The sequence below is a fragment of the Macadamia integrifolia genome, unplaced genomic scaffold (assembly GCF_013358625.1).
Source record: "Macadamia integrifolia cultivar HAES 741 unplaced genomic scaffold, SCU_Mint_v3 scaffold958, whole genome shotgun sequence".
Classification (NCBI taxonomy): Eukaryota; Viridiplantae; Streptophyta; class Magnoliopsida; order Proteales; family Proteaceae; genus Macadamia; species Macadamia integrifolia.
Genome location: NW_024870601.1, coordinates 179,210 through 202,419, shown reverse-complemented (window position 1 = coordinate 202,419; position 23,210 = coordinate 179,210). Strand labels below are relative to the sequence as shown.

The window sequence follows — 23,210 nt, the reverse complement described above, 5'->3', positions numbered from 1 at the left end:
TTTCAGACATATGCTCAAGGCTTCCAATTCTTCAACTCTTGCCAATTCATCCCCCTCAGGTTCCAATTTCGCTTACTTAGATATTTTATTTGGTGGTTATTGTGCATTGGTCGTCTCCACTCCCTGGGTCATTGATTCCGGTGCCATTGATCATATGACCGGTTCCTCCAGTTTATTTCACCAGTATTCACCCACCTCAGGTAGAGATAAAGTTAGGGTAGCAGATTGCACCCTATCATCTGTCTTCAGAAAGGGTTCTGTGAAGAATGATGCTAATCCCGATAACGGGATTAGTGTTAGTTCTACTAGGCCGATAGGGACAATTCTATCCTATCGGCCCATGGTTCTGGTTTAGGGTTAATGAGGTACTCTTGTCTTATTTTTTATTGTGGTAAAATATATAAAATAAGAGTAAACCTGTGATCAAACTATTCTGGTCTGATCGCAGGCTACTCCTCTTTTAGGGAGTCTTTTGATCGTATCTCTCTCTCTTTTCTTCTTTCTCTGGTTTGATTACAGGTATCGGGGATTGTAACATGGTATCAAAGCCAGTGTAATCAAATCAAGCTTTTCAAAATCCTCCCTGCCGATCTCGGTTTTGTGTTGAAATCTTCTGGTGTGCAGCCACCTATTACTGCATCTACTATGTATTAAATCACATGGAGTGATTTATTTGATGTATGGATCGTGCTCTATGGGTACTATGTTGAAGATTTGAAGAACTTGAACCGTAACCATCTTTTTTTTATCGAACCCGGGTCTCTTGGGTGAAAGCCAGATATCCAGTCGCTGTGGTTCAGGTCTCTTGGGTGAAAGCTAGATATCCAGTAGCTATGGTTCTGGTGTGGTTTGCTGTTTTTCTTGGTATTTCTACGACTCTATTTGTCTACTTTATTTTTTGGTTCTCATGGCTGAGACCAAGTCTACTACCTTTGTGACTACTGCATTTGCCTCGGACAATGTCAATGTCCAAATTACTTTTATTGAGCTCAAGGGAAGCTCGAATTACCTATTTTGGGCTCAATCTGTGAAGGTTTACTTTATGGCCAACGATAAACTTAAGTATACTACTGATTCTCCTTCATCATCTGACAGGGGTTATAATGAATGGATGAAGGAGAATGCTTTGATTTTAATCTGGTTGTGGAATAGTGTCGCTGCCAATGTCATGTTTCACTTTACTGCAAAGGGAGTATGGGACGATTTGAAGGAAACTTACTCTCAAGAAAAGAACATGACCCGTATCTATGATATTTATGAGAAGTTCCAGTTTCGCTAGTCTGATAGATCTCTTTCAGAGTATTATTATACTTTCAGGGGAATGGTTGAAGAACTTAATGTTTTCCAGCCCTTGACCACAGACAGACAAATTGAAGGCTTAGCGGAATGAGTTTTTCGTTTCCAAATTTTAGACTAGTTTGAATAATGATTTGAAGGCAATGGAGGGCCATTTACTTGCAGGCGATACTGGTCCTACTCTAAATGACACTTATTCGTGACTGCAACATATCACTTTATCAACTAAATCTGGTCAGTCTTCCAAAGACAATTCTATCTTCCTTGCCAACCGTGGACGTGGTCGCGGTCTTGGGGGGGCCGTGGATCGGCTGGTCGAGGTTCTAGTGGACAGCCTTCTGATCGTGCAGCCCTCCAGTGCACTTATTGCGGGAAACCCAACCATGCTATAGAGACTTGTTGGGCAAAGCATGGCAAGCCAGAGTGGGCAACCCAGTTAGCCAATCCTGCAGTGTCAGATGATGGTACTTACACAATGTCTTTTGTTGATGCTAAACCGAGACCTTCAGGAGATTCATCTACCAGTCTGTGCGATGACATCAGTCAATTGCTCCGACACTTGCACACTCTCGAGGCATCCTCTAATACATTCAATGGTGGGTCTACATTCACTGCCACCTTAGCTCATGCAGGTACCTCACCCCTTCTTACCACTACATCTACCCCCTAGATCATTGATTCAGGTGCTTCTGCTCATATGACTGGTAAGTCATCACTTTTTAAGACATTTTCCTCTAGTACCAATTCTACATCTGTTATTCTAGCCAACGGTGCTTCCACACCGGTTCTAGGCCATGGTACTATCTCTCCTACCCCCTCTCTGAATTTATCTTCTGTGTTACATATTCCACAATTTTCTTTAAGTCTTCTTTCTGTGAGCCAACCAACTAGTTCATTAAATTGCTCAATAACCTTTTTTCCCTCTTACTGTGTTTTTCAGGATCTTCACACGAGGAAGACGATTGGTGGAGGGTGTGAAAAGGATGGTTTATATTATCTCAACTATGGCTCTCCTACTTCTTCTGCTGCTGCTATTGCTGTTGGGGATGTGACTCCTTTCCAATGGCACTGTCGTTTAGGACATTTATCTTTGTCTAGGTTGAAACTTTTATTTCCTACTTTTAAGTCTGTTCTTAGGTTAGAATGTGAGGCATGTGAGTTAGGCAAACATCATCGTGTGTCCTTCCCATCTCGCTCTGTGTCTCGTAGTCTGTCTTTATTTACTTTAGTCCATTCTGATGTATGGGGTCCTTGTAGAGTTAGTAATAGATTTGGTTTTCGCTATTTTGTGACTTTTGTGGATGATCATTCTCGCCTTACATGGCTTTACATGTTAAAAGATAGATCTGAATTTTTATCTGTGTTTCAACAATTCTATAATGAAATTAAAACTCAGTTTGGTATTTTAATTAAGATTTTTCGTTCTGATAATGCTTTATAATATACTCAAAATGATATTTCTGATTTTTATGTCAACCGTGGGATGATACACCAAACTAGTTGCGCCTATACCCCACAACAAAATGGGGTAGCAGAGCGCAAGAATAGGCATCTTCTCAAGGTAGCTCGAGCTATTATGATTCATATGCATGTTTCTAAGCATTTTTGGTGTGATGGGGTTTTGACTGCATGTCACTTGATTAATCGCATGCCATCTTCAGTTCTCTTAGAAAGGTCTCATTTTTCTATTATGTTCCCTACTTTGCCGAGTTTTCCTGTTCTTCCCCGAGTCTTTGGGTGTGTGTGCTTTGTTCATAATTTGCATATGCAAGTAGATAAACTATCTCCTAGGTCTACTAAGTGCATTTTTTTGGGTTATTCACGTACTCAGAAAGGGTACAAATGCTAATGACCCTATTACTCACAGGAACTTTGTTAGTGCTGATGTGACTTTCTTTGAGGGCACATCATTTTTTTCTCCTCTGGTGTCCCAGTCTGGTATGGAGTGGTCTTCTCCATCTCCTTCACCCATTCCCTCTCTCATACCCTTCCTTGATGTTTTTAGTGCCAATGACTCACCTCTCCTACAGGTTTATCAACGCAGAAAGAATGTTGGACAACCAAGTGGAGAAACTAATACTCCAACTGATTCACTTCCTCCCTGCCACCTTCCTCTGATGAAGCTCCTCCTCCTCTGCCTGATGACTTACCAATTGCTCAAAGGAAAGGTACACGTTCTTGCACTAAAAAATCTATGGTAGTGTATCCTATTGATAACTTTGTTTCCTTGTCTCATCTTCCTTCTCCCATCCATGGTCTTGCCCTGTCTCTTTTTACTAATCCTATTCCCCGCACCCATACTGATGCCCTAAGTATTCCTGGATGAAAAGCTGCCATGGATGTAGAAATGGATGCTCTCTTGAGTCGTGGTACCTAGAGTCTGGTAGATTTACCTCCTGGCAAGGATTTGGTGAAGTGTCGCTGGGTGTACACTATTAAGTACCACTCTGATGGCTCTGTTAAGCGGTTGAAAGCCCGTCTGGTTGCCAAGGGGTATACTCAGACATATGGAGTTGATTATTTTGAGACCTCCCCGGTTGATAGACTGAACTCTGTTTGTCTATTTATTTCTCTTGCTACCAACTTTGATTGGCCCTTGTTTCTGTTGGACATCAAGAATGCCTTCTTGTATGGTGATCTATAGGAAGAGGCGTGTATGGAGCAACCTCCTGATTATATTGCTTCGGGGGAGAATAAAGGTCGTGTGTGTCGCTTATATAAGGCTATCTATGGACTTAAACAGTCCCCTCGGGCATGGTTTAACAAGTTCAATGCTACCATAGTTACTTATGGATTTTTTCAGTGTTATTCTGATCATTTTGTCTTTGTTCATCGCAGAGGTGATAAACTGGTTGTCTTGGTAGTTTATGTTGATGATATTATTCTTATTGGTAATGATGAGGCAGGAATTTCTGAAGTGAAAGCTTATCTACAACAACACTTTCAGACCAAGGACTTGGGCCAACTTCACTATTTTCTTAGGATTAAGGTGATCCGATGCAAGAAAGGGATCGGTCTGTCTTAAAGAAAATATGTGTTGGATCTTTTATTTGATACTGGTATGCTTGCATCCAGACCTGTTGATATCCCTATTGATCCTCACCAAAAGTTTGGTGTTAATGATGGCGAACCTCTCTAGGATGTGCATCAGTACAGGACTTTGATTGGCAAGTTAATTTATCTTACTGTGACTCGTCCTGACATCTCCTATGCTATTGGAGTTCTCAGTCAGTTCATGCAGTCTCCTCAAAAAGCTTATTGGGATGCTGTTGTCCGTGTTCTTCGCTACCTAAAGGGTGCTCCTGGAAAATGGCTGATCTATCGTCCTAATTGGCATATGGAACTAGTTAGCTATTCTGATACTGATTGGGCCGGCTTTGCTAGTGATCGGAGATCTACTATGGATTATTGTACATTTGTTGGAGGTAATCTGGTTACATGGCGTAGCAAGAAGTAGACCACCATTGCCCGATCTAGTGCTGAGCAGAATACAAAGCTATGGCTCATACCACTGCTGAGTTGATGTGGCTCCGGTCTTTACTCTTGGAGTTGGGATTTCCAGTGACCAAGCCTATGAAGATGTATTGTGACAACTAAGTTGCGGTGCACATTGCTAGTAATCCGATCTTCAACGAGAGGATCAAACACATAGAGATGGACTGCCACTTTGTTCGTAATGCTGTTCTAAAGAAGCTGATTGAGACCCCTTTTGTTCCTTCATCAGATCAGTTGGCTGACGTGTTCACCAAGTCTCTTTTTGCTCATAGTTTTCGTAATGGTTGTACCAAGCTGAGCATGGGTGATGTGTATGCTCCAGCTTGAGGGGGAGTGTTGAGAATGATGTTAATCCCGATAAGGGATTAGCGCTAGTTCTACTAGGCTGATAGGGACAATTTTGTTCTATCGGCCCATGGTTCTGGTTTAGGGTTAATGAGGGTACTCTTGTCTTATTTTTTATTGTGGTAAGATATATAAAATAAGAGTAAACTTGCGATCAAACTATTCTGGACTGATCGCAGGTTACTCCTCTTTTCTTCTTTTCTTCTTCTCTTCTTCTCTTCTTCTCTTCTCTTCTTTTCTCCTTTCTTTGGTTTGATTACAGGTATTTGAGATTGTAATAGGTTCTATTAAGTGTAATTCTTCTATCACTTTATCTTCAATTTTATATATCTCTAATTTTACAACTAATTACTATCCATTAATAGCCTTACTGGGGACCTAAACTATAAAGTAACCTTTTTTCCTTCCCATTTCATTTTTCAGGATCTGATAACGGGGAAGACGATTGGATGTGGTAAGGTACATGGTGGTCTTTATTTGCTTGATGATGGTTGTGTCCCTATGGCTGCAGTTTCTACTACTCCTCATCAGCTACACTCTGCTTCTTCTAAATTAAATCAATGGCACTATCATTTGGGACACCCACCAATTGGGACCTCATCTCTTTTATTTACATATTTAGTTAAACCATGTATTAGGGATGAATTTTTTTGTGAAGCCTGTACTCTGGCTAAACAGATTCGTTCCAGTTATTTACCTTTAAATAAAAGAAGCTCTTCTATTTTTCATTCGGGTCACTCTGATGTGTGGGATCCGTCTCGTCGGACATCTATTTCTAGAAAAAGATTATGTCCTTTATTAATTGTCACTCTAGAACTACTTGGGTATATAAGATGCAGCACAAAAGTGAAGTGTTCAGTTGTTTTCAGCGGTTCCGTAAAATGATTCAGACTTAGTGTTCAATGCCACTCTGAAAATTTTTCGTAGTGATAATGGAACAGAGTACATGGAGGGTCAGTTTAAAAAATACCTAGCTGATCATGGGATTCTTCATCAGACAACTTGTGTCGGCAGTCCAGCTCAGAATGGGGTGGTTGAACGCAAGAATAGGCACTTGCTAGATATTGGTCAAGTCATGATGTTTGCTATATAGGTTCCATCTTAGTATTGGAGTGATGCTGTCCTCACAGTAGTTTACTTAATCAATCACATGCCAACTTGTGTCCTTAACTCTCGAAATCCTATTGAGGTTCTTCAAGGGTCTACATCCTTCCTGGTTCCTCCAAAGACTTTTGGGTGTTCCTGCTATGCTAGGGATCATCATTCATCGGAAAAATTGGAATTTTTGGGGTACTCTCCTACGTAGAAAGGATACAAATGCTACCATCCTCTTACCCGTTGCACTATGGTAACAATAGATGTAGTGTTTCATGAATCTGTTGGTTACTACTCATTGTCACCTCCTCAGGGGGAGTTTGATATTACTAGTGAAGAAGAGATGACTCTGAATCTGCTTGCTCCACCAGTGTAAACCATCTTCCCTTAAGGTTTCTCATGCTCCATAAGATAGTGAGGGGACAGGGCCTATGACAGATACTCTTGTTCCTATTGTTCCAACTCAGGGGAAGATGACTCCAGTCCAGAGAACCATTAGTGAATTTCAGAGACAAATTGATGACTCAACTCTTCAAGTTTATCATGGGGACATACCAAAAATAAGCAACTTCAGATCATCACCACTACTGCAACACCTTTACACATCCCTTCGCCAGCCTTGGATCCAGAGCCAACTGAGCCTCATAGTTTAGGTATAATTTCTCCTTCTGACCAACCTATTGCTCTTAGAAAAGGCACTAGGATCTGTACTCAACGCGTTATAGCTCATGTTGCTTTATATGATTCCCTTTCTCCCTCTTATCATACTTTTGTGTCTTCTCTTTCTTCCACTTGTGTTCCCAAGAATTGGCAGGAAGCTTTTGTAGATGGAAGGCCGCAATGGAGGAAGAAATGGATACCTTAGAAAAGAATGCTACATGGGAACTTGTGACTCTTCCACCTGGGAAGAGACCAGTTGGTTGTAAGTGGGCGTTTGTGGTAAAACAAAAGATTGACAGTTCTGTGGATGCAAGGCTTGTGTCTAAAGGGTTCACTCATACATATGGAATTGACTACTAGGAGACGTTTGCCCCAGTTGCCAAGTTGACCTTTGTACCAGAGCTACTCTCATGTGCTATGAACCTAGGATGGGAACTCCAAGAACTTGATGTAGAGAATGCTTTCCTCCATGGAGGGTTCGATGAGGATGTGCATATAGATATTCCACCGGGTTTCTCTAGTACGAGAACTCAAGGCAAGGTTTATAAGTTGAAGCGTGCTCTCTATGGTTTGAAGCAGTCACCTGGAGCGTGGTTCAGAATTCACAAGGCTTTGACATCTGTGGGTAATAAGCATAGTAATACTGACCACTTATTGTTATAAAGAGGTCTGGGGAGAAAGTTACTGTGCTCATTATCTACATGGACAACATCATGGTGACGGGAAATGATACTACTGAGATTAATCATCTCACAGTTTTTATGGGCAAAGAGTTTGAGATAAAGGATCTTGGAAAGTTAAGGTACTTTCTTGGGATTGAAGTTACCAGGTCTTCCAAAGGCATCTTTTCTCTAAAAAAAGTACATCTTTAATCTATTGTCCGAGATAGGAATGTTGGGTTGTCATCCTTTTGATACTCCTATGGAAGCTAGTACCCGGCTCAAGAAAAACGAGGGTGAACCAATTGACAAAAGCCGCTACCAACGGTTGGTAGGGAAACTGATATATCTCTCTCATACACGACTTGATATTGTTGTGGCTGTGAGTTTGGTTAGTTAGTTTATGTATGATCCCTATTCCTCTCATATGGAAGCAGTTTTGCGTATCTTGTGATACTTGAAGTCAACTCTAGGGTAAGAGATCCTTTTATCTTCTCATGATCATATCCGAGTTGAAGCTTATACAGATGCTGATTGGGCTAGTTCACCTGACAGAAAGTCCATCTCTAGTTATTGTACCTTTGTGAGTGGGAACCTTGTCACTTGGCGCAAGAAGAAGTAGAATGTGGTGGCTAGATCTAGTGCTGAAATAGAATTTTGTGCTATGGCACGAGAGATTCATGAGTTATTGTGGCTGCGTACAATTTTGGATGATATTAGTATACCTGTTCGTCTTCCTATGATGCTCTATTGTGATGACAAGGCTGCTATCAGTAGTGCTCATGATGTAGTACAGCATGACTGAACCAAACACGTGGAGATCGACAGACACTTCATCAAAGAGAAGTTGGACGCTGGTTTGATTTGTGTTCCTTTTGTGAAGTTTGGTGATCAACTAGCTGAAGGGGCTGGTTGGAAGATGTTTCATCCTAGCTTAGTCAAGGGCATGAGTGACAGTTATGCGCCAACTTGAGGGGGAGTGTTAGAATATGTAACTTAAGTGTGCGGTAGGGGCACATTGGGGAGTTCCACCTTGGCCCGGCTTATTCTATCCTAGTTAGAGTGTGGGTCAGCTAGGGGGTGAACTTGTAATTCTGGTTTCTCTTTTGCTTATTATAAATACATCCCCATTCATACTGTTAACAGATTTCTTCTTTTATTTATATGCATGTGTCCTTCTATTAGGATTTAGAGTTGAAAAATGAGTTGAGTTGATTTTGTTTAGTTGAAGCCTGGGTTGCCTTGGGCAGCTTGGCTGTTGTCCTTTTCCCCCCTCTTTCTCTACCCTTCTCCTGTGAGACCTCCTTGTTCCTTCTCCTTTTTTGTTACTATTTCCTTACAGGCCTACTCTATTTAGGCGGTACTTGCAGCCCATCTGATTTGAATCGAACTCCTTCAATTCTGTCCCTTTCGATCTGATAATTGGTGGTTTCGTTCACACACACTTTGGCTACCTAGGCTATCAAATCTGAGATGGGATTGTGAGCTTTAGTCAGAACTTCAAACCTGGTTCTTCTACTACCAGGTTCTGATTCCAGAATTAGTCAGTCGATTGTGAGCTGATTTGTGTAGCTATTTCGTGCTGGAATTGAAAAATCTTGGTGTTGTGGTATCATATGTGAAATTTCAGGTTGGACCATCATCATTTGGATAAGCTACCTCTATGGGAATAGCTTTAGTTCACCATCTGGTTCCATATCCTTAGGTTGAAGACCTAGTTTTCTTCCCCTCCCCCTCTTCGATATATTTTAACCCATTATTCCCATCAACTCTACTACCCTTCTGATTCTTTGTTTATTCTAAGATTCCTTTCTTTTATTACTTTCCAGAATAACCCCAAGTAGTTGTCCCCTTTTATGTTGTAACTCCATTCCTATTCACGTGGTTGCTTTTGGAATTCTTATCTTTGATTTGGGCTTTCTATTAGTTTTTGGGCCCCTAGTGATTCCGAAGAGGGTTCTCAAGCCCAGGATCACACCACTAGCATTCTCTAGTAGCTGCATTTTATGTAGCGTTAATTGTTTATTCTCAGATTTCTTTTCTTTTATTACTTTCCAAAATACCCCCAACTAGGAAACCCTAGCGATTCTGAATAGGGTTTTCAAGCCCAATATCACACCACATACATTCTCTAGTAGCTGAATTTTATGTTGAGTTAATCATCTTTCTTTCCTTTCTTACATTTTGTGATTTATTAGCCATCATCTGCCACTGCCAGTTTATGTCTGGAGGTTTTGAATAGTATTTTGATGTCTTGTTTCCAGGTTCCTTGAGAGGAAAAGTGCAAGAATGGTTTTCTGGGTTAAATAGAAAGTGCTCAAGTTCCAATTCCTTAACTCCTAAAATGCAGGTTTTGGACAGTCTTTATGATTTCCCTGAAAGGTTCATAAAGCATCAATATTGCCTTGATTCCTTTGTTATTTACGATGATGAAGATTTGGATGCATGGGTCCTAGAGGTGCAAAGATGGATAAGGCTTCTTTTTCTTTTAGTCACGGAGGAACACCATTTGGAACCTATATTCAGGGTTTGTCTTCTTAGCCTCGTAGATGTTTACTATTTCTTTCCATTGTCCCCTTATAATTCTTCAACAGTTTGATATTTACCCTACTATTTCTGTTAATTAAATTGTTATGTGGGAAGGGAACTGATTAATCACTGGAGTGTGGGCATACTTGCATCTTTATTTGTCCAAGTATTTTGACCAGGGTAATGTGGACTAATTTATGTCTAGCCTTTTGTTAATTCCTCTTGCTTGAGAGTGAGGAAACCGTTTTCACTGTGTTGTATGCTCAAACTAAGTTTCAACTTTGTGGAGCATGATGGCATCTTAATCCACTGCTTATTCCTCCCTACATCATGAACTGGATTTTAAGCTTTCTTTGTTAACTTTATGTTTCTTACTGTGGATGTTTGATAAAGCTTAAAATTTGCTTCGCATCTTAATCTGATTTGTGTTAATAGTTCATACTATCTGCTTATCATGCTGCCCACCTTGTCATAGCGTAATTTTCAGGAAAAAAAAAAAAACAATTCAATTATGGCTCTATCCAAGAATCTATACAAGACTAAAAGGGTAACATACTAGCCCATAAAAGATTTTAGGAATTACCTGATTTTTTGTGGTGTTCATTGATATAAAGTCAAGTCTCTCTCTGAAGTGAGCACTGAAATGTTATTCTGCAGCAACGAATGATTAACAAGCGGTGAGAATCTCTAGTCAGCTGTGGTGGATTGACTGGATTCTACTCTTTCAATTTTATTTTCTTCCCTTGTATATTGCCATGAGGAAGAGGCTAAGATGTGATGGAAGAGTTTTTGGCCACTTTTACCACCATGTGAATTACAGAAAGACAGTGAGACTAGTCCTTTGTTTGTGTCACTGAATCCTGTAAGGCTTCTATATGATAGGATTGGATGAAATTCTCATTAGATGAAAACATTATTCTTCCAGTAGGACTTAAGTTGAGAACTATAGAACACTGGGTTGGGGGGGGGGGGGATGTTTTATGAAACTTTTGAAGCTCATTGTTGCTGTCTGGGATAACATAGTCCCCTCAAGTTTATGATCCATATGAATGGTAGGAATTCATTACGGTTTTAGTTTAATATTTGCTTTGAGTCACTGGATCAACCATCTACTAGGCAAACCAACCTCCTACTTTGTCCCTCTTGTCTATCTTTGAGAATGGTCCTGTTCTAAGGCAAATGATTGTGGTGTGTGGTGTCAGAATTATGAAACAATGCAATGTGTGGATTAATATCATTGGCATCTAGGAAGGGCCATCATTTGTGAAACTTAAGTAGCTTAGAGACCTGGCTGGAGGTTAAAGTTAAAAGTACTAGTCCAGCAATTGTTAAAGAATAGGATCATTTCCTTAAACATTACGCACACTTGTGTGATTTTATTCTCCAGCTCTAAAGTTGGAATTTGATAATGTTTCAGGAAGGTATTCTTCACATTTAATTCTGGGTAATTGGCATGGTTTAAGATCTCAGCGCTAATATCTCTCTTTTTCAAAAAGGCGAGACGAGATGTATGGCGAGTTATAATTGTACAAAAACTCGACCGAGATCTTGAGATCTTGCCTCTTTCTTGCCAAATCTCACGAAGAACTCGCCTATATCTTGCCTCTCTCCACTTTTTTGAAGAAAAAACACTTAAGGAGCAAGGATTTTGATGCTTTTGCTTGATGATATCCATTCTTACATTCATTGAAGCTTAAAGAGTCAAGAATATTTCCTCCTCATCCACATTTGGAGTTACTTTAATTTTCAATGTATGTGAATGTGACTCATTAGTCATCAATGTTAATTGTTAAACAATTAAGTAATTATCTATGATGTCTTTTAAATTCTTATGATTATGTTGTGTCATGTGTCATGTTTTGATTGTGGAATGTAGGTTGTGGAATAGAGCATACGGCCTAGGGTCCGAAGAGTCGGAGACTACTTACATAGGGTACGAAGTCAATGTACCATTTTAGGTTTAATTTTAAAAAAACTGATGTTCCCATTGTGTTTAGAAGGCCTAAAATAGGGTAAATACCAAGTTTCAAGGGCTACAAAGACCATATGGCCACTGAGAGCAACCACCGAGTCGACCGGGAAAAAATACATGATCTCGGTGAGATCTCGATCTCGCCAGATCTCTCTTTATTGGATCAGCGAGATGGGGGGAGAGAGAGAGATCTTAAATCTTGGTAATTGGTGGCTGCCCATGGAATGGCGTGGATGCGTCAATTATTATGAGGCATGCTATTAGATATGTCTATACAAAGTGTTTAGTTTTCCATCCCTAGAAGTAAGTGTACTTTCTCATTTGGACTCAGAAAGTGTATCTTTGACTGAAGATTTTTTTTTTTTAAAGAAGAAAGGCTGCTAGTGTTTGAGAAGGCTCGTGGCCTTCTGAGTTCTGACCCATCTGCTCTTTTGGTGGTTAAAGTTTTAACTTTCTCTGTGGATTAAAAGGTTGAGATATTTGATTCATCGTGCATGATTCCTCAATAGTGGCTGGATGTAGTGTAATGATATACCCAGAGATGATGCATATCAATTTTTGAATAGAGTTTCTGTTGAAACTGAGAGAAGGAGATTGGTTGTCAGGGTTGGCAATTTATGCCGTTCAGGTGGATGTATCTGCTGTAGTGGGTCAAATTGATAGAAAAAAGGAGAAGAAGAGGGAGAAGAAAGGAGTTCGATGGGTGAGGAGAGGGAGGAGAGAGAAGAGAAAGGTAGCAGCTTCACCTTAAAATCTAACTAATTCTTAATCTATTCATTCAGATCATGGGGGGCCTTTACAATGTATTTATAAGGCTGTAAAATATAAAAAAACTGAAAATAAAATGTACTCTAAAACTACCAATCAATTGGCTGATGTGGCAGTTTCCTAAACTGGCTAAAATAACAAGAAAAAGTTAAGGAAACTTCCTCCAGCCGTGGGCTACTTTTGGAAGTGTTCTTAATTAACCAAACTCTCAAAGCAAGAAGCCAAACAGAAAAAAGGAATAACTCCTCCAACATCGACTTATTTGGAGTGCCCTTGATCAGTCTACCATGACAATAAAGAATAGAGAAATAAATTCTCACGACTTGGACTGAATGTTAGGTTCATAAAATTTAGGAAACCTACAATGGCAAGCATTGTGGAGTCTAAGATTCTTGATTTCCTGGGATTCTGAAACTGTAAACAATCTTTAAACCTCTTCAAATGGTTGCCACAAATCCTGTTTTTAAGGAATCTGGAAACTAGGAGCCGCTAGCTAATTAAAGATCTCCATGAATTTGATTAATGAGATTTTGGCTTGAGCCTTTCCTTTTGCTGCTGAAAAAGTATGCGTGCTGTGAGATTCAGTTAAGGGTGGGAAATCCTTAGAGGGCATTGAGATTCTGTTCCTTTTTGGTGGGAAGCCCCATAGTCATCATTTTTCTCGCTCTAGTTCTTGTTAAGGTACTGCTATATTGTTTTCTTTAATTCTGCCCATCTTTTATGTCTGCGATTCTTCTTTCACTCACCAGTAGATCGCTGAATTGGAGATTTCATCTGAGGCCAATAAAATCAACCGCCAAGCAACATCATTGTTCGGTGCTGACCAATTTTGCTGGTTCAATCTAACAATCCTACTCATACTAGGAGTTTTTGATTTGTGAGGTTTCGTTAGGCTGATTTCAAATTTGATTACAGAATACTAAAATTAATAATTTTTCTCTATCATTTCCTGTTTTCAATTTCAGATTCTACCGAGTAGTTTATACAGTCCTATCCTGCGTACAATTGCTTCTAGGCTGTCAATTGTCTGAAATCTACGCCTGTTAGTGTTGTTCTGATTCTGCTGAATTTATCAACATAAACTTCAATTTAGCATCATGATTAATATTCTTCAATCTGAACTTTCATCATAATCTTATTTTGACTGTTTTGCCCCTTTCCTAGTTACAGTTGGAATCCTCCATTATACCAGATCTACCTGTTGGATTAACCTGGGACTTCAACAAGGGTTTCCTTCACTAATAGGAGAATTCAACCAAAATTTCAGGTCCATCTGATTGCTGGATTTTGTTCTACTTTATTTCATTAAAAAAACTACTTGCCTATCTCTCTGTTTTCGATCCTGTTTTGGTACTGTTATTGCTATAAATCGGTAGTACATTATTTTATCTTGCCAAAGTCTTAGAATTGTTTCTGTTTTGAAGAAAACATAGGTTGTAAGGGGTTCTTCCTTCCACACATGGGTGGTTTCCTATTTTACTCGTTTCCATGAAGTTATAAATAAAGAGGAGGGGATCACACCAACAACAACAAACTCAGCCTTATCCCAACTTGATGGGGTCTGCTGCATGGTCCAAACAAAACAAAATAGTAAAAGTCCAAACAGAAGAGGGGGAAGGAAGAGATTGGAAGATGAGAGATGAGAACAGAAAGATGAGAAAGATGAGAATAAGAGGAAAGAAGCACAACCCAACTGTTAGAAAATCTCAGCTTGATGGGGTCGGCTACATGGATTCTTGTCCTCCGATAGGTTTTATCCAAGGTCATACTTGTGACAAGATTGAGACTATTCATGTCATTCCTCACCTCTTCTATGGTCATTTTAGGCTTGCCTCTAGCACTTTTGGATCTTTCTATTTGAATTCGATCACTCGTCCTTACTGGGGCATCCTTAGGTCTCCTTTAAACATGGGCATACCATGTCAAACGACTTTCACGGAGTTTGTCATTGATCGGTATAACTCCCAACACAGCTCTAATATGCTCATTCCTTACTTTATCATTCTTCGTTTTACCACACATCCATCTTAACATCCTCATTTCAGCTACACATAGCTCTTAATATGACTATTCTTGACTGCCCAACATTCCGCCCCATACATCATAGGTGGGCGCACAATAGTCCTATAGAATTTTCCCTTGAGCTTTAGAGGGATACGCTAGTCACGTAAGACTTTGGACGCACCTCTGCACTTCTTCTATCCTACTTTAATTCTTTGTGAGATATCATCCTCTATGTTACCTTCTTTATTTATGGTAGACCCCAGATATCTAAATTAATCACTTTGAGAAATCTCGTCTCTTCAATTTTCACCATTTCATTATCCATCATAGAGTGGCTAAAGTTACACTTCACATACTCCGTCTTCGATCTACTAATCTTAGAACCTCCTGTTTCCCATTTTGATGTCCATAGCTCCAACTTATTGTTAATCCTTCCTTGAGTCTCACCCACTAAAATGATGTCATCTGCAAAGAGCATACACAATGGAACCTCGTCTAAAATGCTTTTGGTTAATTCATCCATGATAAACACAAACAACTAGGGGCTTAAGGCCGATCCTAGATGTAACCCAATCGTTATTGGGAATTCCTTGCCTTGACCTCCCACATATCTCACACTAGTCACCACACCCTCATGCATGTATTATATCTACATATGTACTTGACACCTCTCTCTTTACTAGGTCATGTTGGATTAAATCTCCAGGAACTCTGTTATATGCCTTTTCTAGGTCATAAAGACTATGTGAAGATCTTTCTTGTGGTTTATAACTTTCCATTACCTCCTCAGTAGGTAGATAGCCTCTGTTGTAGATCTACCTGGCATAAATCCAAATTGGTTCTTCGAGATCTTAATTTCTTTTCTTAGGTGGGCTTCAATAACCTTCTCCTATAGTTTTATAGTATGACTCGTTAGTTTTATGCTTTTATACTTATTGCAACTCTGAATATCTCTTTGTTTTTGTATATCGGGATTACAATGCTTCTCCTCCAATCATCTGGCATCTTCCTTATGTTCATAATCTTATTAAACAACATGGTTAAGCAAGCAACACCACAAACTCCTAAGGTTTTCCATACTTCAATTGGGATCTCATCTGGGCCTAGTGTCTTAACTCTTGCCCGCTTTCATCTTTCTCAAGGCTTCTTTAACTTCCGCCACACTAAACTTTCATATATATCTATGGTGCTTGGGGTTTTGTTGGGTAAAGCCATCTTCCGGGTCATTTATACTCAAATTATCTCCATTAAATAGGGTACTAATATACTCATCCCATTTCTTCACAATGTCTTCATCCCTTACCAACAGTCCAACACTCTCCATTATCATTTTTAATACATCTCACCTATTCGAACTGTTTACTCTTCCTTTCTCTCATCTTAGCTATCTTATATGTACCTTTCTCCCCTTCTTTTATGTTGAGGTTAGTATAGAGATCCTCATATTTCTTCATCCTAGCCGTCTCCACAATCTTCCTTCGTTTTGGGCATCATAATATATCTTCTTATCTTCTGCATCTTTAGTTTTTTTCCATGCCTTAAAACAAACTTTCTTGGTCTTGATTGTTGCTTGGGCCTCAGCATCCCACCACCATGTCTCTCTAGGGCCTTGCCGCCTTCCCTTCGTTTCCCCTAACACTTCTTTGGCAACCCTCTTAATACAGGTCATCATCTCGGTCCACATCATATTGGTGTCTGCCTCAAAGTCCCACTTTCCTTGTTTAACCACATTGTCAGTAAATGTATTTAGGGTCTCACCTTTTAATCTCCAGTTCTCCACCACCTTATCTTAGAGACCATAGATTCCCTCCTCCCACGTTTCTGTGCACTGAGACATATATCCAGTACCACCAGTCTATGTTGGGTTGTTAGACTCTCCCTAGGTATTAACCTTACAATCCTTAGTCCTTACACAACCTTCTGTTTGACTTTCTTGTTAGGAAGAAATCAATTTGACTAGTATTATTCCCACTTTTGTATGTAAGTGGTCCTCTCTTTTTGCGAAGAAGGTGTTCACAATGGGAAGATCATAAGCCACCACGAAGTCCAGGATAGAGGTCCCCTCCTTGTTCCTCTCCCCCACCCCGTATCTGCCATGGACACCTTCATGTCCTCTACGATCTCTCCCAACATGTCTGTTCAATTCAACTCCAATAATAATTGATTCACCCTAATTCAGGCTCTGCATTAAATCATCCATGTGGCCCCAAAATTGACACTTGATACTTTCATCCAATGCTACTTGGGAGCATATACGCAGATAACATTAACAACCTCTTTCTCCAACACTAGTTTGACGGAAATAATCCTACCTCCCATTCTTATGACTTTTACTACAACATTCTTCAGAATAGGGATTTGAAATGATACAAATTCCTCTTCATTCTGTTGTGCTCAACGAAGGAACTTCTTTTCTCTCTTAGGCAAGGGGGATCCTGAACTCAACATTTAACTAACTTGAGGATCTCTCTCATTCGCCTCCATTGTCTTATCTAAAGCCTTTACCAACCAATAAGGATGAGAAGAAATCCCTACCTTTTGATTGCGGAAAACGAGGCGGCCTTATACAGGCAATGGTTGCCCCTGGCGGCTCAGGAACCGGCTCTAGCCAGGGCGGCTCATACCGCTCACCCGCTTCCCGCTGGGGGGCCAATCCCGAGCAGCCTTTTTATCCATTATAATGCCCACTCCGCTTCTATTTCTTTGAACTCTTGCATACTAAAGTTTGAAGTTGTCATCCAACACATTAACTTTGTTATCCTTCCATCTAGTTTCTTGAATACATACAATATTAATCTTTGTTCTCCTCATGACATCAACCAGCTCCAAGCTCTTCCCGGTTAAGGATCCAATGTTCCAAGATTCTAATATTATCCTACGTTCCTGGGCCAGGAACTTTCCATCCCAACAATTTGAAAAGCAATTTAACCTTGAGCTTGTGAGCAGGGGTTTAGAGTATTGGACCATATCGTATCAGCCAATATGTATCGGTAACGGTTGGTATCGATATGATACTATTTGATCTAATACTTATTTTCTAAAAAAATGTTTATATCAACCGATATGGTCTCATACAGGTAAGAATTAAGATATGCCTCCTTTAAATCTGCAAAACAGAAAATTTGAGTGAGATGCGAAATTGAGAGCAACTGAAAGACTTGGAAACTTATTTTTCATTTCGATATGAGTTAGAGAAAATCATCTAACATAGAAAACGACTCTAATCTTCACCATTTCCCCAAGTTTTGGGGACTTACAGTATTCAAATCATGGATCGAAATAGATTTGTGTGAAAAAGCAGTAAAGTTATAGATCTCTTTTCTTTTTGGGGGTTATGCATCACTAGATTAGGTTAACATGACTCAAATTCTTGACTAAACCTTGGTCAGATGCCAAGGCTGGAGTTGGTGTGAGACTTTCTCCATAGTTGGGTGTGAGAGGCTTAACATATCCTTCATTCATTCTATCTTGTTGCTCCTTCTCCTGGAGATTAGGTGTTGTCCTTCACTTTCTGTTCTTCAGTTTTGTGCATCCTGTTTGTCTTCTTTGGTTTGCTTGGTTGAGTACTTTTGTCCATGTCAGACTTTTTTTTATTTTTATTTTTATTTTTTATATACCCTTCATTCATTCTATCTTATTACTCCTCCTCGAGATTAGGTGTTGTCCTTCACTTTCTGTTCTTCAGTTTTGTGCATCCTGTTTGTCTTCTTTGGTTTGCTTGGTTGAGGACTTTTGTCCATGTCAGACTTTTTTTTATTTTTATTTTTTATATACCCTTCATTTATTCTATCTTATTACTCCTCCTCGAGATTAGGTGTTGTCCTTCACTTTCTGTTCTTCAGTTTTGTGCATCCTGTCTGTCTTCTTTGGTTTGCTTGGTTGAGTACTATTTTGTCCACGTCAGACTTTTTTTTTTTCTTGTTTAATTAAATCTCAGTTGTTAGTTTTGATTTCTACTTCCCTATGGTTTTGGATTTACATGAGATTTTCTAACCCTAATCCTTAGGTGATTAGAATACCCCACTATTTAGTATTTGAGCTATGGAGGGCAATAGAGCCACTACGTTGATGGGACGATATTGATTCAGAAGTACTTGATTGGTTGGACCAGCATGACCGGCTTTGGAAGCCAAGTGCAAAGAAGAACGGGTCCAACTCAGGGTTTTAGTAAAAAAAAGGTTGAAAAGTAGTAGTTTGTTATAGTTTATTTAACTTAAGTATTTTATTTCCAAAGTAGTAGAAGACAACTCCAACCAGAACTCCCTCTGCTGGTTTCATCTCCATGTGGGAGACTATCACTCCCTCTCTGTCGGTATAAGAAACCTACCCCCTTTTTCTATCGATTCCATAATCCCTTTAATATTTGTCTTTCCAGTTTGCCCCTTCTCATCTTTTTCAACTTGATCCCAAGTTTACCCTCCCCCTTTATATTGTTTGTGTTTCAAGTTGCATCAATATTACAGTATTGCCACTAGCTTGGAAGTTTCAGTTATTTACAACTCCGCCATCACCTTCTCAATTTCTATTTATTTATTATTCTACCATTCCTTTCGAGTTTTCTCTTGCTTATATTCACCATGGTAGCCAATGGCCCAATAGTGAAGTTCTCTAACAGCTCAACTCCTATAAAGGTGAGACCGATTAAAAAATTGACACTCTCACTAAATGTGTCGATACCCTCACCATGGTTGTCAGTTCCCTCTAATACTATGATGATAACCATGCAAGCTTCTATTGACCTATTGGTGGCTTCAGACAGAGGAAAGAGTCACATGCAATTTGGGAATTCTTCCAACTCCATCCCACAGGATCTGCCACCACCACCGTCACCTCCGCCATCATATGGAACTGATTGATATGATGATTATGGAGCTAAAAGAGCCACAAAATTGGTTGTCTTTGAATTTTTTTGGGATAACAATCCAGAATAGTACCTTGACTGACGCTACAGGTTGACGGAGGCCAGAAAGGTCTTATTTGCAGAGGACAAACTAAAAGGCATGGCTTGAGTTTGGTGGGTCAAGCAACAACAACAGAACCGATCTCGAGGCATTGGGTTAGTACTACTTGGGCTGAAATGCATGAAACTATAAACAATAAATTCTTGCCTCCTAACTACAAGCAGCACATGTGCCTCATGTTTGCATAGTTGAAACAGGAAATTCTGACAGTTGAAGAGTTTGTTGCCAGATTCTATTATTTCGCCCGTTGTTCTGATTTTGAGTGGGGTGAAAAAGTATTGGTGGTACAGTTCCGCAATGGTGTGCACCCTCTTCTTTGGTCTTCTTTCTTGAGTACTATTCTGACTATGTTAGACTTGTCTTTTCTTTGCTTAATTAAATCTCAGTTGCTGGTTTTGATTCCTATTTCCTATGATTCTGGATTTACATGAGGTTTTCTAACTCTATTACTCTAATCTTAAGGTGATTAGTATACCCCACTTCTCGTTATAACTTATAAGTATGATTTATCTAAGATTAGATGGGCTAGTTTAGTACAAAAAAAGAATAGCGAAATATAGTCAATCAACACCATAGGGCTCAAAATAAGATTCAAGAAACTTGGATCAGAGGAAAAATGCCAATTAATTTAATGATTATAGGTTTTGTCATCTCTCTTTATGGATATTATGGGTTTTAACTTTTGATATATAACAACTATAAATTCTGGCTATGTTTAAGCTTTACCAAAGAGATGACCTAAACCCTAGCGGGAGAACACCCATCAAAGGCCGCTGTTCCTCCCCTCCCTTCCCCTTCTTATTTTCTCTTCCGAATCCCTCCCTCCCTCCTCCGCTCTTCTCTGTATCTCCCCTCCCCTCTCCCTACTTCCTCTTCTTCTCACGCCCTCTACCTTCTGCTCCATTCTTCCTCCTTCTCTCTCCCTCTCCCTTCGCTTGTTCCCCCTCTATCTTCTCTTCTCTTCTCCTATTCTCCCTCCCTCCTCTGCTCTCCCTCTTCTTCTTCTCTCGCCCTCTCCCTTCTTCCTCCGCCACTCCCTTTCCCTTCTCCCGCGCTTGCTAGCGACGGTCACCGGAGCAAGGTTCAAGGTCAGTTTTCTCGATCAGTCTCGAGGCTGTTGCAGCCATTTGGCATGTCTTCCCGCCTGCTGCCTGTGCTGCTGGACCTGTTGATGACTTGGTGCTGGCCCCTTTTGGGCTAGCTGCTTCTCGGTTGCTGTCCTGCCAGGCTTGCTCGCCAGGTCTGCTGTCCAACCTTCCGGATTGGTTTTCAAGTTCGTTTGGTCTGTCTGTTGGCTCGTCTGCTCCTCTGGTTTTGCCTCTCCGTTAGCTGCTTGCCATGCTTACAGCCCTTTTGGATGTCACTCTTGCCAGGCTTGCTGTCTGTTGGTCATCTCCCTTCTGGATGCAAGGCTTGCTTGGCTTGTCCGCCTGCTCATAGCTTTGGCCTTCACCCTTGTTGTCTGGCTGCCCTGGGGGGCTTGTCGGCCGCTGGGAACTTGCCTTTTGGTATGTTGGTTCGCCTCTTCGACACCAGCCCGCTTTGTCGTTGTCGGTCGGCAACCACTCCACCGTTGCCCTCAGAAAGGCCGGCGCCTTTTCGCCTTGGAGACTTCTCCCGCTAGGCCAGTTAATTGCTTGACCGAGGCTCTCCATAAGGCCAGCGCTCCTCCGTCGTGGCTGCCTTTACACCAGCGGTGCTCCTTCATGGTGGCGGCTGGGAAATGTTGTGTTGAGATGTTAGGGTTACAGATTGTGGTTCTCTTCCCAATTCAGACTGATTTGCCCTACTCCTCAGGTTGGGCATCCGAGCTGGCTTGTTGAAGTTAGTTTAGGCCATTTGGGCCCTGTTTGATGCCCTTTTGGGCTTTTGTATCCTTTTTGGGTTTGTAAATTCCCTATTGGGGCTATATTTCCCCTCCCCCTTCTTTTAATGCATTTTACAATTCACCAAAAAAGAAAAAAACCATAAATTCTATGAGATGTTAGAACTGAATACAACTTGTGTTCTATTTTTTTTCTCTCAACATCTTATTTTCTCATTTTTTTTCTTCGTTTCAATTTTAAACTTCATTAATTCGATTCAGGATATAGAAGGATGTTTGGATTTTGATCTTTATGACTTGTCTCTTATTATTTTATTTATTATTATTATTATTATTATTTTTCATTTTTAATCTCGTGTAACTCAGTTCAGTTTAACTCCTCCTCCTGCAGTTTATTCAGAGTTGTGCTGTTAATATCTCTGGGAAAAATCTAGAATGGGTTCCTGTGAAGTTTCTCATCCTCTCTTTAGGCTTAGTCGAAGAACTTCAAATCATACAGAAGAAGTCCACTGATTTTGTGGGGAAAGTTAGAAGTAGCATGGAAGCAGGAACTCTTGACAAGTCAGATCAATCGAGTTCGGCAGGAGATTATGTTGGGTTTGAGAAATTTGCAAGGCCTTTCTTTTCTATACTGGTATTTGGTTACAGAGAATCTCATCGTGCTATTTTTCTCATTAACGTCATCATGTTATTTTTCTCACTAAAGTTAAATGAATTTGGTTAGATATTGCTGTTAACACTTATTTTTATTTTATTTGGTATGCAGGGGGAGCTAGTCTCATTTGCCAAATCAGCTTGTTCCACATTCTGGTCCATCCCTGTGTTTGAGGATGTGCAGTTACCTTCTTCTGTTAGAGGAAAGCTAGGCGGCCCTAGTCAACGACGGTTGGCTTCTTGTACCACTGCTTCTGTGTTGCAGGCTGTAGGTTTCGTTTGTATTCTTTACTTATATTTTTTTTAGTAACCAAATTTATTTGGTTATGGAATATATTTGCTGCTAAGATTTATGCTTATAATATCTGATAGTTTGTGGACTAGGGCTTTTACTCTGTATGTTGAGTTGTGATTTCGTCATGCTTTTACTATTTTGCTTTGTATTGGAAACTAAAGATGGTCTATTGGGAACCTTGCCCCTTTAATTCAGGGTTTCTGGACCCAGCTTGAAGGTATCCTTTCCCAAAATAATCCACTGAATCCTGGATCAGCAGAATCTGAGTAGAGAGGTTAATTGCCATGGAATAGTTATAATCCACCTTCTGATTGTGATGCGGATCCCTGTTCCAAAGACTGAAATCGGATCGCTTAGGGGCCCACCCAATCACCAAATAGCTCAACCCGACAAGAGAATGGCAGAATTGTAACTATTAGGACTCTTGTACCAGGGTTGCAGACTTGTAAATCGAAAGGGATCTTAAAAGGGTGAATGGAGGTTAAAGTAAATGATGGGATATAAAGGGAATTAAGAATTATTGTGTAGGGATAAATTAGGAAGCAAAATTAAGGCAAAGGTTGGAGGTAAAAAGGGGGAAAAAGGAGGGGTATTTTGGAAACACAAAGGACAAAAGAGAATATTAGACAAAAGAAAAGGTGCCTCTGAGAAA

General features: G+C 40.1%; 1 protein-coding gene across 4 annotated transcripts in view; it reads left to right on the top strand.

Annotated features, from left to right (window-relative positions):
- LOC122070638 overlaps positions 1-23,210 on the top strand; it is a 105,193-nt gene that overhangs the window by 24,750 nt on the left and 57,233 nt on the right. For all 4 annotated transcript variants that reach the window (XM_042634828.1, XM_042634826.1, XM_042634827.1 and 1 more), the window contains exons 12-14: positions 9,815-10,077; positions 22,001-22,243; positions 22,376-22,531. In XM_042634828.1, coding sequence (XP_042490762.1) covers positions 9,815-10,077; positions 22,001-22,243; positions 22,376-22,531 — 662 coding nt within the window. The remainder of the gene's footprint in view (positions 1-9,814; positions 10,078-22,000; positions 22,244-22,375; positions 22,532-23,210) is intronic.